This window comes from Dendropsophus ebraccatus, chromosome 10 (genome assembly GCF_027789765.1).
Source record: "Dendropsophus ebraccatus isolate aDenEbr1 chromosome 10, aDenEbr1.pat, whole genome shotgun sequence".
NCBI classification, from domain to species: Eukaryota; Metazoa; Chordata; class Amphibia; order Anura; family Hylidae; genus Dendropsophus; species Dendropsophus ebraccatus.
The window spans coordinates 77,361,006-77,377,189 of record NC_091463.1 but is presented as its reverse complement, the minus strand read 5'-3'; the positions used below and the strand labels follow the sequence as shown (position 1 = coordinate 77,377,189).

At 43.5% G+C, this 16,184-nt stretch overlaps 2 protein-coding genes across 2 annotated transcripts in view; one reads left to right on the top strand and one right to left on the bottom strand.

The window, feature by feature from the left end:
• The window catches only part of ACTMAP (actin maturation protease), a 140,041-nt gene that overhangs the window by 25,239 nt on the left and 98,618 nt on the right, over positions 1–16,184 (bottom strand). The gene's annotated exons all lie outside the window — the stretch shown is intronic.
• On the top strand, positions 5,269–7,823 carry LOC138766120 (rho-related GTP-binding protein RhoU-like). The gene is made up of 3 exons (XM_069943467.1): positions 5,269–5,628; positions 6,170–6,228; positions 6,527–7,823. The coding sequence occupies exons 1-3, from the start codon at positions 5,409–5,411 to the stop codon at positions 6,977–6,979; spliced, it is 732 nt and encodes a 243-aa protein (XP_069799568.1). The 5' UTR covers positions 5,269–5,408; the 3' UTR covers positions 6,980–7,823.

Sequence of the window (16,184 nt, the reverse complement as noted above, 5' to 3'; positions counted from 1 at the left end):
TATGGAAGCCTTTCTTTCACCAGTCCCTGGGAATTGTCTAATCCCACTCTCCCTTCCCATGTAAATGGGGTCAGTATCGGCTCAGACTCTCATCGTAAAGGAAATGACCAGCTCCTTTACACAGACATGCTAAGTGTCGGTTCATTATAATGTCATTACAAGGATCTAATATAACCGTGTTGTATCCTATTGTAAATGGGATGAATGGGGTTAAGGCCTGCTGCGCTGGGCTAGAATCACACTCTGTTTAGGGGGAGTCGGTAAAGCCATGTTTGTCACAGGTAACCCACCTAAAAAGACAATAGGGGCTCTAGTGACAGACTCAATGCAAACAAATACCAATTCATGGGCGGACAGTGTCTGACATCATGTGTATTCAGTATAAGCCGGCTCATATCAAGCGGAGATCTTCTCATCATTAGGCCTATTGTCTTGTTCTATTGTGTTCTATCCGCCATTATATTATTTCCGATAACTTGCTGATCACTTGGGGCTATGGCTGATAAGGAGAATTACATGGGAATTCTCGATTGAAAAATCATTCATATGAACATTAGGTACGACCAAGAACTCTAGTGCTATCTATTCCCTCCTAAACAATAGGGGAACCCCCAACCCTTCTCTCCAGTGACATCATCTGTCTGGTCGGGAGTCGGGAGACCCACATACATAGTTCTGCCCCATAGTCATTTCTGCAATACACTGGAGCTACACTAATAGCAGTAAATAAAAGGGTTCCAGTGTGTAAACCAGTGATGGGAACTGATAGGGGTTTTCCAACAGGTGGAGTAACGCAGGTTTGGGAACGCTGGTGTCCATACAGCTGTTACACACTTATTATGGCGCCTCCTGGTGTTCTTTTGATTATCTTGCAGAATGTCCATCTGATGTGTCCAGGTCTTTTTAGGGCCTTATTACACAGTCCGATGAACTCCTAGGGGGAGATTTATCAAACATGGTGTAAAGTGAAACTGGCTCAGTTGCCCCTAGCAACCAATCAGATTCCACCTTTCATTCCTCACAGACTCTTTGGAAAATGAAAGGTGGAATCTGATTGGTTGCTAGGGGCAACTGAGCCAGTTTCACTTTTCACCATGTTTGCTAAATCTCGTGATCATGGCTTATTTATGGAGCCTTTAGATGGCTCAACCAATTGAGTGGCCGGGATCATTTGATCATTCGTTTGGCCGTATACACTCAACGTCCCCTGCACGGCCCCTGGGATAACAATGATCTTTTTGGCTGCATGGAAGGCACAATCAGCCGAATGCTCATTCCCTTTATAATTGGGCACTGCCCATGTACAATAGATTGAGGTGATGACACTACTGAGCTACTGAGCATGAGTGACCACTGGTACTGGGCGCATTAGGTGGACATTCTGTGAGATAATCAAAAGAATAGCAGAGGGAACCAGTATATAGACACAAAACCAGGGTTTACTTTAACCCTCTAGTGACCAGTTATTGGTGGATTTACAGCAATCATAAAAAGGGCTTATGGTCCCCACAGTAGTGGATTACAATAGGGGCGTTTTGGGCGGCAGCCCGGGGCCCTGAGCTCCTGGGGGGCCCATGACCACCCAAAAAGACTTATACTTTCGATGGTGTACTGTCTCCTGGCTACACTTCTGCCATGATTTGCAAAAAATCACTGTTTTTTTATGCCAATTTTGCACAAATCATGACATCATGACATTATCTATCCTGTACTATGAACGCCAGGCTAGTGCTGCCATAGTTAGTGGGGTGGGGGGGCCCAGGCTTGGTGAACAGCCTGGGGCCTATGGTAAACTTAATCCGCCCATGGGTCCCCATACAGTATAGCGGGCGGCTGGAACAGCCATAAGTTGAAGGTGTACGGACATCTCCTAAACGGCCACTTACAGATGGAGTCAGTTGTGATAGGAGTCGGGCGTGAAGACGTTTGAATGTTCGTCCATCAGTTAGATGAATGGCAAGCTTTAGGCTATGCTGCTGCCTGTTCATGGCAGGCAGGTAACTGCCTGGCACAGATCTCCTTTGCTGGGAATTTAGGGATGTCAGGTGTCTTATGACAACCAGGCTCCCAGGATTGGAAAATCTCAGATCCTGGATCCACAGCATTTAAGGAGTCACCCCATTGGCAGCCCAGTGACTTGAAAGTATTATGTTGCTCACAGGCATGATATACTAAAGTATAATATACAAGAGATCACATTTTATATAAAACAAAAACAAAAAAGACAAAAACTAACTAACCCTAACTTTAAAATTATATCATTATTTATCTTGCATGGTGAATGTGGTAACAAAATATACATTGACAGATCTACTAAAGAAATTTGCCAAATTATTATATAAGCAGCTGTAATACATGAATATTGCCACAAGGCGGCAGCAGATACATTTCTTCCTTATTTCACACCTTACTGAAACTGAGCCAGAGCCTGCCATGGCAAGTAACCAGTTCTCATGCTCTCTGTTATTTTATTGATTTATATGGCGCCAACATATTCTGTGGGGCTACTCAGAGATTAACGTCACTCAGTGTTCTATAATGAGCCATGCTGGGAATAGTAGTTCCACAGCAGATAACATTGAGCAATGTTCTCCAACCTGTGGCTATCTGGCTGTTGCAAAACTACAACTCCCAGCAATGCTGGGAGTTGTAGTTTTCCAGCAGCTGAAGGTTGAGAAGGGAAATATATTGCTAATAATGACTTTTAGGCTTCATTTAGTGATCTTTGTGTTCGCCTTACAGTCTAGCTCCAATACTGAACCGCAGTAGGTAGTGTTGGACTGAGGTATCTGGGGCCCACCTGAGGAAATGATCCTGGGGCCCACCAATGAAGAACCAGTGAGAAACGACATGTCAGTCAGTGTTAGTGCAGGTTCTAAAGCTGTGGACCCACAGGAGGATTCTCCAGGGCTGTGGTGGGCCAGTCCGGCACTGGCGGTAGGTCCTATATCGGACCTAGACACATTTCAGCATTAATGCTTCTCACATTGTATGAGATTAGCAGCTTATTCCTATCAGTTCTAATAATGGCGGGCTATTGCTGGGCTACTGTAGTTTACAGAAGGGGGGAAAAAAGGAGTCAGGTGAATGGTACACCCTGTCGCCATAAAACATTACCACCTCAATAATCCAACAATCCCCTAATATAAACAGTAACAGGGAGCAGCTATCTCGGCTTTAGCAGCTCGAATGTTTGATGTAGAATGGAGTGTTTGGAGAAGGACACGCTGGGTGGGCTTCGCTCCTCGGGGTAAACAGCTGCAGGCTCTTGTGTAGTTAGCAGGGACAGATGCATGGACCTCAGGGAGTAGGCCGGCCTGATAGAGTGTCGCCATTCACACCTATGGTGTTAATGTTCATTGAGGGAATAAAGAGCGTGAGGCCTGATGACTCTTCCACATGTTGCTTATTGCCGTGAACAGGCATTGGGCTATCAATGGATCATTGTTCACTAGATATAATACAGAAGATATAGTTGTGCGTTCCTAATGAGCCTGGGGTGGCACATATGTCCTTGCGGTACCCGAGACAATAGAACACAGTATGATGGTTCATAAGGAAAACATATATTTTAAATAGCTGGTTGGCCGACAGCTGTCTGTCTCTGTCCTCCCATACACATGCACACCCTACTTGTAGAAAAGAACATGTATTAAAAATAGGGAGAGGCGAGAAAGCTGCTTCTAGACAACTGTGGCGCTAGCTTACACCCCTGAGAGAAAAGGGATCTCACATGCCGACTGTTCTCTCCCAACAACCTCTGTCATCAGTGGAGAATAAAGGGGCCCCCATAGACATTTAATTAAAGTAAATTGAACTTGTGAGATCTGCCAACCATCTAATCTGTATAGGGCTTTCCATCGAAAGTGAATCTGTCACCCCCTGACCGCTTACCAAGCTGGTGGCATCACTGGATAGATGTCTGTGAAAGCATTCAGAACATATCTTTGTTTCCTATGTCTGCGCTTTTATTGTCAAGAAAAAAAATCATTTTTTTTTATGTGAAAAGTGTCAAAGAGGCGGAGCCTATTGTTCCCTGGGCCCTAGCAGTCCTACACCTCATTGTTTTGTATGCCCAGTGTGTATCCCTGATTATGCAAGGGGTGGGTATACAGCACTGTAAGGCATAACAGTGTTAGGACCCAGGGAATTATAGGCTCCACCCCTTTGACACTATTCACAGCCCAAATAAAGTTTTTTTTAATGAAAATAAAAACACAGAAACAGGCAACAAAGGTGTGTTCTGAATGCTTTCATTGATATCTATCCAATGGGGCTGCCAGCTCAGTAGGCAGTCAGGGGGTCACAGATTCACTTTAAGGCTGCATTCACACGTCCCGTAAAATTGTCAGTGGTAATCTGATGTGATGGTTGGAGGGGAAAAAACGTGTAAAGATTTTATTTTAGAGCATAAAAAGCTCAATTTTAAACTATAAATGGAAGCTGTATTGTATCGTATGACATCATTATATCTGGTAGTACGTGATGTCAATGCCAGTAAGGTGCTGGGCCCAGGTAAAGTTTTTGCACCAGAGCTTAGGAGCGTGGGTTTACGCCTCTGATGTTGGCTCATATATAAAAGTGGTGACGCTGGTAATAGGGCACGCCATGACATCATCTGCAGAGAGGGCCCTGGGGCTACACAACTCTTGCAGCGACTTAAGTAGATCAGGCGGACAAGTGTAGGCTTCTACCTATACAGCCCTGCGGGTGCGCTGTGTGTTCTGTAACACCGCTAATAACTCACTTTATGGTTTGATCTCTGTCCCAATAACACCGACCCAAACTGGGACGCTAGCGGGAGAATCCACAGGATTCCAGCGCACTTTGAAGACATGATACTTCTTAATTCTCCCCGTATAAGAACGTAAGCTCTGCAAAGCAGGATTATGGTATTAAGTAGGTATATTACAGGGTAAGCTGGGGATAGGAGCAGGATATCCCGCACTCATCTGGGAGGGAGAGGGTTAAGCTGAGGGCTTCTTAGAAAAGTACAGCAACTCTTCAGGGTGGAGATTTCATAAAGGAGGAAGGTTAACTCTTCCTTTTCCCAGTTCTCTGGGATTCGTGAATGTGAGGGAACTTTGTTGGGCAGAATTCCTCTTGTCAGTTCTATGCAGCCCTCTTCAATAAGAAGCTCTATGCCACCCCCAGTGCTCTCCCTCCTCCCAGTCTTTCCACCTCCCCCACCACATCAATCCCTCCGTCCTCCACATTGATTATCCCAGACTGTCTGCAACTCCTCCCTCTCCTGATCCCAGCCCTCAGCCTGCAGTGTTCCCAGGAGTGGAGGGGGTGTCTCGCAACAAAGAGGGAGGAGAAACTGATTTTAAAAAGTCATTTCTCCTTTCCTGAAACATTATACCTGTAGAGACCTGGCAAGGTGGACGCTACGAGGCCAGAGGATAATGCCCCCCCAGGAGATGTCCATGGAATACACGTCACACTTTGCACCCCCTGTGCCACCCCACAAGCCTAAACCCCTTCCATCCACTGGAGGTCAAGAAAGAAACCTAAAATGTGTCCTACTAGGAGACGGGGCAGTAGGGAAGACCAGCCTTCTGGTCAGCTACACCACCAATGGTTACCCAACACGATACATCCCCACCGCCTTTGATGACTTCTCAGGTAAGGACACTTATACAAATTAAATACAAAATAAATTGCAGAAGGAATACGCTGGATTTGGGTTCCACCATTATTTGGCTTTTTATTCCTATTTACAACCTTTGGCTTAGAAGGTCCAGTCCGTACACGTTTCCCAGTATTCAGACCTGCTTGTATTCCTTGCACGTCAACTTTAGGCTGATTGTACAGGGTTTCCAGGGCATTCGTGAAAGGGATCTGATATTAGGATATCATGGGACACCCCTGGGAGGGAGGATTCTTCGTCTTTTTTGCAATTTTTTCCCCCATTTAGGAATGTACAAGTCTTAAGGGCTTATTTGGTTTGGACCAGATGTTATATAACTCGGGATAACGTCACCCTTTTAGTGTTTGTTTTCTGGGTCACTCTACAATGCCTCCTTGCGCTGTGGGATATGCTTGCCTAGTGATAGGGTCACATCTTGTCGGTGCCTGTTAAGCCCCATAGAAAAATAGGATTATGTCTAACAATCTGGATGTAGTGCAAATGGTTAATGCTATATCTTTTCTTTTTTTTCTGAAGCTTTGGTGCAAGTCGCGAACACGCCTGTCAAGCTGCAGCTCTGTGACACCGCAGGGCAGGTAAGTGCTCAGCTGGATTATATGTCAAGCTTCATGTTGCATGACTCCTCCTGTATGTGCTACTATATATCCCTGTAGGGGGGTAAGGACACCGTATCTTATGTCTATATCACCTTGCAGATTCCATACCTTTTGTATGTAACACCTTGCAGTGGGAGAAGCAGACAGCCCCCACCCTAGAACCAGACTTCATGTCTATAAGGCTTATACATTATTCTACTGTTTCTTCATTCTGTTAGCCTTTATATTGGCTTCTTCTGGATACACACATCTAAACTTATATTCCTTCTCTCCCCAGGATGAATTTGACAAGCTGCGTCACTTCTGCTACCCCAAAACCGACGTGGTCATCCTGTGTTTCAGCGTTGTGAGCCCATCTTCTTTTCAGAACATATCGGAGAAATGGATCACAGAGATACAGACCCACTGCCCCAACGTGCCGCTCGTCCTGGTGGGCACGCAGTGCGACCTTCGAGAGGATGTCAAAGTCTTAATCCAGTTGGCACGGTATCGGGAGAAACCTGTGCCCCCTTCTTCTGCCAGGGCCCTCGCTGAAAAAATTGGAGCGGTTGCCTACGTCGAATGCTCCGCTCTTACACAAAAGAACCTGAAAGAGGTCTTCGACACGGCCATCCTGTCCGGCATCCGGTACTCTGACCTCAGAAACCAGAGGGAGAGAAAAATGGCCGCCACCGCTAGCAAGATGAAGACACTCTCTAAAGCTTGGTGGAAAAAGTACGTGTGCGTGTAAGACTTTTTCCTCATCGTAACATGGGACCAATAACGTAAGCCAAGTGCCTTATCCAAAAAGCTTGCACTCGGAGCAAGAGTCTGACTTCTTGCTGTGAAAGGTGATTGTGAGAGTTCATGGTCCTGGACTATCCGTGCCCAAATGCCAGGTGCATGCAGAGTTCAAAGACTTCCTATGGGGCTTGGTCTGGAGGGAATCAGCGGGCCCCTGAAGACGCTGTACCTTGGCGGCAGAATAACCTACGTAACGACATTCTGACACCTCTTCTTAAAGGGATACATCCAATTTGCACCTATGTTTACACTGGATAGGGTTCCAGGCTGGAATGTGTCAGAATGAATACTGGTGACCGGGATGGTGCCTATACCCAATTAATATAATGATTGCTTTGATTTGCTGCCTCGCAGTGGTGGCTGAAACCTGAATTTAGCTTCTGTTCTAGGAAGCGTGTAACATATGGACATTGTAATACTATGTATTAGCATGGACATCCGTGTCTACGAGTGAGCCATGACCTGGACTGCTTCTTCAAACAGCAGATTTACATTCTCTGGGCTATGTCATCTAGCATCAAACGGGCCTTGCGTAACTCGAGGTTTCCAGCTGTTCCCTAACTACACGGCCCCATACTGAGACTTGTAGTTCCGGGACATCTGGAGGCCACTAGTAACTCAAGCCAGTCTGTAGTAAACTCCTTTTACTAATACCAGTATGCTGTTCACTCCTAGCCATACCATGTCGCCTCGTATCGGTCTCAGCGATAACGCTTTACAAGCATTTGTTTGGGACGCAAAATCTCTTTCTATGTGATTCTGTTTGCAAATAAAATCACTTTTATTCTGTACATTTATCTGCTCTTTACTCAATACTTCTGTCCCATTAAGGATGTGGGAAGGGTGCATTGACAATACAGTGGCTGATAACAGAGAACAATAGAGAAAATCGTGTTTAGTGTTCCTTTAACAAATTAAAGCAAACCGTAATTGATGTGACATTATATAACACTATCGTTGCTTGTGACCTTCATAGTCATTTAGATTAGTGTGATATTTAGCACATTTAGAATAAACAGCGCCCCCGGAGGCCGTTTTATTACAGACATGACTGAATACATTGTATTGTCCCTGAAGATGGAAAGATACAGCACGATATATAGGGTTAGTTTAATGTAAAGAAGTAATGGTGCATGAGTCTCTATGTTATACCTGTAGTGAATATGTATGTCATTGTTGCTTTTGTGTGTATACATGATGAATGTTGTGAGTTTTGCATGGAAGCAAGTCAAGTGTATACATGTTATGGTGTGTTTTATGCCGTCAGTGTAGTGGGGTATGTGCTACGTCTGAATTATGTATTTTATGGTATAGGCGTGTGTTCTGCATCATACAATTATATGGACGCGCACAGTCTAGGCCTTCAGCGTAGTATTATATGTTATAGCTCAGGACTATGTGTATAAATGTTACTGTGTACTTGTGTGTTTGTTGTAGGTTGTGTTGGTTTGATACTGTATATAACTTAAAGGGGTACTCCAGCAAAAAAAAAATCAAATCAACTGGTGCCAAAAAGTTCCAGAGACTTGTAATCTACTTCCATTTTAAAATCTCAATTCTTCCATACTTATCAGCTGCTGTATGTCCTGCAGGAAGTGGTGTATTATTTCCGGTCTGGACAGCAGGAGAGGTTTTCTTTGGGGATTTGCTACTGCGCTGGACACTTCCTGACATGAACAGAGGTGGCAGCAGAGAGCACTGTGTAAGACTGAAAAGAATACATCACTTACTGCAGGACATACAGCAGCTGATAAGTACTGTAAGACTGGAAATTTTTGAATAGGAGTAAATAAATTGCTGACATCAGATTTAAAGGAGATTTGTTTTTGGTGGAGTACCTATTTAAAGGGGTCATCTACAATTAGAAAAGCAACGTAGCTCAGCAACACACCTCTCATGTGTCATATTACGCCTCATCTCCATTCACTGCAATACCACACACAAACTGAAGACAAGAGTGGCGCCATTTCTGGAAGAAAGTAATTTTGTTTTTAAATCCTGGATAACCTCTTTAAGCTGCGGCCATCCTTGGATCCCTTTGGGTGCCGACTTCCTAGATTTCAATATCAAGGCTCAGCAAGGCCTACTCTATAAGTATATACACCAAGCGGCCATAACATTAAAACTACTGACAGTGAATAACATTGGTAATCCGGTGGCAATGACTCCTGTAAAGGGGTAGGATATATTAGACAGCAAGTGAACCGTCGATTCTTGAAGTCAATGCTGGAAGAAGAAACATAGGTAAATGTAAGTATCTGACCAAATTTTGGAGGCTCCATGACTGGTCAGCACCAAAATGGCAGGTCCTGGTGAAGTTCCTGGTGCCCCAGGGAGAGACAACTATTGAACTACCAACATGGTCATGGGCGTTCAATACTCATAGGTAGTAGGCTAGCCTGCCTGATCATATAGAAGAGCCACTATAGCACGTTACTAAAAAAAAAAAAAAAAAAAAAAAAAAGGCCCTCCGAGGGAAGGTGCCAGAGGACCCAGGGGATCACAGACTATATGTACAAGGCTGCCACAGACCTATTACACGGCCGATTACTGTGACTTAGTGGTACTGTAAATGTATTAGACCACCTCTGTGCAGCCATATCATAGTACAGCAGGGTGCTGTGTATATATACAGGGCACAGATATGAGGCCACAGCTGTGTGGACATATGGCATAGCAGACTCTGCTGTGTGTATATACACAACGTTGTGTGGTCTAATATGTACTAGCCCATAACTGTATGCGGAAATGTTGTAGTGTAGCAGAGTTGGGGCTGTGAACATACTGTATATATGTATATGCCTAAGTGCCATGGTGTAACAGGTTGTGCCGTGTATGCCTACATCCAATGGTTAATGTAGCAGTGCTGTATATGTATATGCCATAGTGTCATGGGAAAACAGGAGGTGCTGTGTATGCATACATTTAAGATGTTTCATGAAGTTTTGTATATGTACTGGGCAACAAGTGGAATAGCAATGTCGTCGCTGTTTATACATACATACAAGGTATAATGTAATAGTCTTGTATGCATACTAGGCCTCACATGGTGTAGAAGAGTTGTCACTGTGTATACATACATGCAAGGCATAATGTCATAGTTTTGTATACATACTAGGCCGCACTTGGTGTAGCAGAGTCGTAGCTATATATAGATACATACAAGGTAGTAGTTTTGTATTCACGTGATGTAGCAGAATCATAGCTGTGCATACATATATACTGTACATGGTAGTAGTTTTATATACATACTAGGCCACACATGGTGCAGCAGAATCGTCACTGTGTATACAGATATACGTGGTAGTAGTTTTGTTTACATACTAGGCCGCACTTGGTGTAGCAGAGTTGTAGCTGTATATACATACATAAAAGGTAGTACTTTTGTTTACATACTAGGCCGCACTTGGCGTAGCAGAGTTGTAGCTGTATATACATACATACATATTAGTAGTTTTGTCTATGTACTAGGCCACACATGATATAGCAGAGTGGGCACAGTGTGTGTATTAATATAGTGCTGTCTGTGTTCTGCCAGTCCTGGCGAAGCAATGTTAATTGACTGATAATAAGACTAAGACTAAATATAGCAGTGCTGTCTCTGCGAGGACGTATTTTTGCCGGGATTAGGCATCTCACCATGGAGACGAACAGTGACATCACTAATAAAAGGCCAGCGAGTTAAAGTATTCCTCTAATTCTTAATGAGTAGATCTATTTTTAGGAAGAAAACAAGGGGCCGCCAGGAAAACAATCTTCCATGTGATGACATAGGGGCTGTCATTCCACGTCTTTATTAAACACACACAAAATAGATGGAGGCCTGATGTTGAGAAATCACATAATTACAGCGCAGAGGACAATGACCTTATTTTCAAATGCACCCTCTAATTTAAAGGGGACATTTAAAGGGGACATCCACCTGTGTTACATCAATTGTACCGTCAGTACCAGGGTGTTATCTACTACAGTACGTCCTCTCCCAGGTAAACTGCACTTGTCTGCTGCCAAGACTGTTTTATGAACCTCAGAAGATAAGAGGATGACGAAGTTGATAAAGTTTGACAACAGAAACTTGATTTTGCCCTCCCACCTCCGTTTGCCATCTCTGAAAATGAAAAGAACCGCCTGCGATAAGGAGAAAGCCAGGGACTTCCCGAGAAAAGCTCCGGGCAAAGGTCACTCAGCTGTTTCCAGTAACTTCAGCAACTTATTACTGCTCTTATAGCATGAGCGATCCGGAAATATTCAGTATAATACGAAACAGGACTAAAGAGATTGCAACACAGCAGGGTATTTCACTTATTAAAGATCTATGCCCTGCTGCCCAGAGCTCCAGTTCTTGCTGAGGGTATTGGTCAAGACAGAGGCCCACTGGTACTGGTGGCCTCTTAAGGGCTATTGACCTTCATCAGGCTCCAGATGGACTGTTACACCACTGTTGGCAGGGCAGGTACCCTGGGTGCTCAGTGGCAGAATGCCATTCCATCATTGTATTATATAGGTTTCCTCTAACTGTTTGGCAGAGTACCAATACCTGGCATCCCCTCCGATCATCTGTTTGATCTACGTAGTGATCATGGCTGGAAGCTGTTTGGAGCTGAGCTGCAGTACTGCACTGTCACCACTACACAGTGCTTCTCATCCTGTTCACTGTGCGGTTCAAGTGGTGCCAAACAGCTGATCCGCCGGGGTGCCAGGTATTGGAACCCTGCAAATCAGTTAATAAGGATAGGCCATTATTCATATTGGCATGGAAAACCCCTTTAAAAAGTACAGCCACTATGCACTGCCATGTGTTCTCTACAGTTTGAGGAGAGGGGCAGCTTATGCTGGGCAACCATCCTACAACGGGTGAGTTCTTGAGCTCTGTTCTTCTTATTAATAAGGCTCATGTGTGGAACTGGCCAATCGTTGACGTTACCTCAGCAACCCGATCCCCCGACATGAACTGCATCTCTCCACGGTGGAGAGCAGATGGCAGTGAGTAGTGACCCTTTAGGATGCACAGCAATGGCAGAGAACTGAATATTTACCCCAGGTGTGGGGCTCTGTGAACCTTTAACAGTATGGTTTCCAAACGAATGACACCTTATAAGAGAAGACATGAGCTTACCTTACAGATTAGATACGTTTCAACCCCCCGACTGTCCCCCAATGGAGAAGAAGGGTCAGTCATGTTGGATTTCAACAGCCTGACACTTTTGCTCTCAAGGAGTCGAGCCACCAGAGAAGAAGAAGTCTGGCAATGGCTGAAAACACATAGCCAAGAATGAACGTGTATGTGGGCATCGGGTGCATGTTCGGTCTACTGCTATCTTATATGTATGTTCAGCTTTAAGAATGTATGGTTGTAAGAAGTCAGTAACCTGTATAGATGGGAAAAAGTCTAGAGTTTTGACATTATAGCATTGGATATTTTATTACTACACTAAACATCCCACATTCCCTCAGTACCTAGAGTCTCATATGGAGCTCATAGTGTATAGTCAGGGAGGCCACAGGTGAAAAGTTGCCCCATCGATAGCAATAGCACCATCGTAATACAAAAAAGATGTCTCCTAAGAACATCAAAATTTCCCATAATCAACTTCCCAATTTTCTGATGGACATGGAGACATGGAGATTAGTCAACTGGAATCCTTGATCAATCCTTTATGATAAAGCACCCGATCACTCCCACCACAAAGGGAATGAATGAGGAGCCTCCTGATACGGCCAAATATCTCAACGATCCTGAATGATGATCTGTCCACTGATCGAGTGCAAATCAGGTCATGGTTGGAACTGACATTGTTGCAATGTGGGAAATCTTAGCACGATGACTCTATGTGATCACGACCGCATGACCGTCACATTGTTATTTGGCATCTAAGTGAGAAGAAGTTATGAAACAATAAGCGCAAATAGGTCAGCAATTTTTTCCGAGATATGTACAGCACGCTCGTGTCTCGTCACGGGATCCTATGGAAGATATGCCGGGACTGGTAACAACTGTGACATACAGTACTCGGAAAATAAAATATTATGACGCACATCCTGAACCCATCCCTAAACCTCCGGAGCAGTCGTGTGCCAGCACATCTCTGCCTGAGGGGGTTGGGAGAACGTGTTGGTAGAGACAATGGAGATGTGTCCCCGCTTCTCTCCACCAGTCACTGACCACTGCAGGACTGCATGAGCTCACTGAAAAACAGCTGCTTATCTGCAGGAGGAGACGGCCTGCCAAGTGAGCTGAGAGCCCAGGGACTGGAATCATTGCTTCTTTTCCTGTTAAACAGAAGTGACAACAAGTTGAATTATTATTATTCCATTACCCTGCGGCAGCGTTTAGCACTAAAAGAGATAGTAAAGTAAAATACAAGTTGGTTTATATACACAGGAGATATCCACCGGCTGGATTTGCGGAGTTGCTGTAAACTACATTGTAAATCCAAACCCTCCGAGTCTATGGTATTTGGTGGCACAAATGTCAGTGGCACCAATTGGCACCATATGGAAGAATGTTGTGTAGGCACTATATAAAGGCATCTATGGGTGGCACACTGTTATAGAAACATGTGGCAGGGATTTCATACCTTTGCCATAGTCGTTCGCATGTGTTGCATGTGTTTTGATTTACTATAACGTTGGGGGAAGGGACGTTTGGTATCTTCTTGAAGAATAAGAATTTATTTGTAAAAATTACATCCCTTTGAACTAAATGCTGCTTATAAACATTGCAGCAACACTTAAATGGGACCTGTCACCATGAAAATGCTATCTAAGCTATTGGCATCATAGTATAGAGCAGGAAGAACTGAGCAGATTGATATACATCTTTATGGAAAAAGATTCAGAATAACTTGTAATTTATTGATTGAAATCTGTGATGTTTCCATGCTGAAGAGTCCAGTCCATTGACTGACACCACCCACTGGACTCCTTATCACAGAATCTGAAATGTCAATCAACATGTTACAAGTTTTACTGAATCTTTCCCCACAAAGATATATATCAATCTACTCAGTTCTTCTGCTCTATATTTAGATTAGATAGTATTGTCTTGGTGACAGGTTCCCTTTAAAGGGTCTTGTCTTGTTAAACATGGTGTCTGATCTGACACCATCTTGTTATAGAGCAAAAAGAGCTGAGCTGATTGGTATATGGTTGTCAAATAAAATTCTCGGCACTCACCATTTCAGAATTTGCTTGTTGTAGTTAATTACATCTCAAAATGAAACAAAAAAGCACAGGACGCGTTTCGGCTTGAGCCTTTTTCAACTGTCAACTGAGGCAGTTGACAAAGGTGCAAGCCGAAACGCGTCCTGTACTTTTTTGTTTCATTTTGAGATGCAATAAGCACGACAAGCAAATTCTGAAATGATGAGTGCCGAGAATTTCATTTGAGATTTAAAGGGGTAGTGCGGCGGTAAAAAATTATTCACAGAATAACACACATTACAAAGTTATACAACTTTGTAATGTATGTTATGTCTGTGAATGGCCCCCTTCCCCGTGTCCCACCACCCCCACCCGTGTACCCGGAAGTGTAGTGCATTATACATACCTGATCCGTGCCGACACGCGTCCGCGATCTTGTGCCAAACGTCATCTTCGGCCGGCCCGAACACCTCCGATCTTCCTGAGTTCCGGCCGCGTCATCAGCTGCTCAGCCGCGATTGGCTGAGCATAACTGTGCTCGGCCAATCGCGGCTCAGCGGCTGATGACGCGTCCGCGACATTGATATTGAATTTCTTCCCCCCCCCAAAACAATATATCAATCTACTCAGCTCCTCCCGCTCATTAGCATGCTGATTGCAGATAGGATTGTGTTTTTAATGTGTTGGTTTCCCTTTAAGCCCATATGTGTGCCCCAGCCCCACAGCGACACGCATGATTATCTAATATTCGCATGTTGTTGGGTCTATTTTTGTGTTTTACAGGCACAAGGACAGTGGCTTCCCAGCAAAGAACACCCCAGATCTCAGCTTCCAGAGATTAAGTGAACATTAATTATCTGGTTTGCTGGAACTATACTTAGAAATAGACGTCTATTGTTATCAACGCTTTCCTGTATATTGTTCTAAATTAGAGATAGAGACAATAACATGATCACAGTTACCGCTTTTAATAGGTAACTACAGTAAAAGGCATCAATTAGAGTCTTATGACTTTCACATGCTGAGCGGTGAAGGTTTAAGAAGATTATCACAAGAATTATCACACAATGAGAGATGATGGCATTTTATTACACAGGGAAGATGTGTCTGGTAATCACACTGAAGGTCATCAGCCTCTGTCCAGCATCAGCCGACTGATAACACAGGTCTATGTCTTGTTCCTCATATAGTGCTATAATAATACTGCCATATAGTGATGTAATAATACTGCCATATAGTACTATAATAATACTGCCATATAGTGATGTAATAATACTGCAATATAGTGATATAATAATACTGCTATATACAGCCAACACTTATTACCACCATATAGATACAATATATTAATACTGCCATATGCAGCCCACATAATACCACTACATAATGCTAAAATAATCTTGCCATTTACAGCCTGTACATAATGCCACTATATACCACTATAATACTGCCATATGTGGCTTACATAATGCCAGCATATACTGCTTAAATAATACGGATATATACAGCCAATGCATACTACCACCATATAGTGATAAAATAATTCTGCCATATACAGTCAATGCATAGTACCACCATAAAGTGATATAATAATACTTCCATATGCAGCCCACATAATGCCACTATATAATGCTAAAATAGTCTTGCCATATACAGCCTATACATAATGATACAATATATAGCACTATAATTCTGTCATATGTAGCTTACATAATGCCAGCATATAGTGCTTAAATAATACTGCTATTTACAGCCACTGCATAGTACCACTATATAGTGATATAATAATACTGCCATATGCAGTTTACATAATGCCAGCGTATAGTGCTTAAATAATACTGCCATATACAGTCAATGCATAATACCACCATATAGTGATATAATAATGCTGCCATTTACAGCCAATGCATAGTACCGCCATATAGTGATATAATAATACTGCCATATGCAGCCCACATATTGCCACTATATAATGCTAAAATAATCTTGCCATATACAGCCTATACATA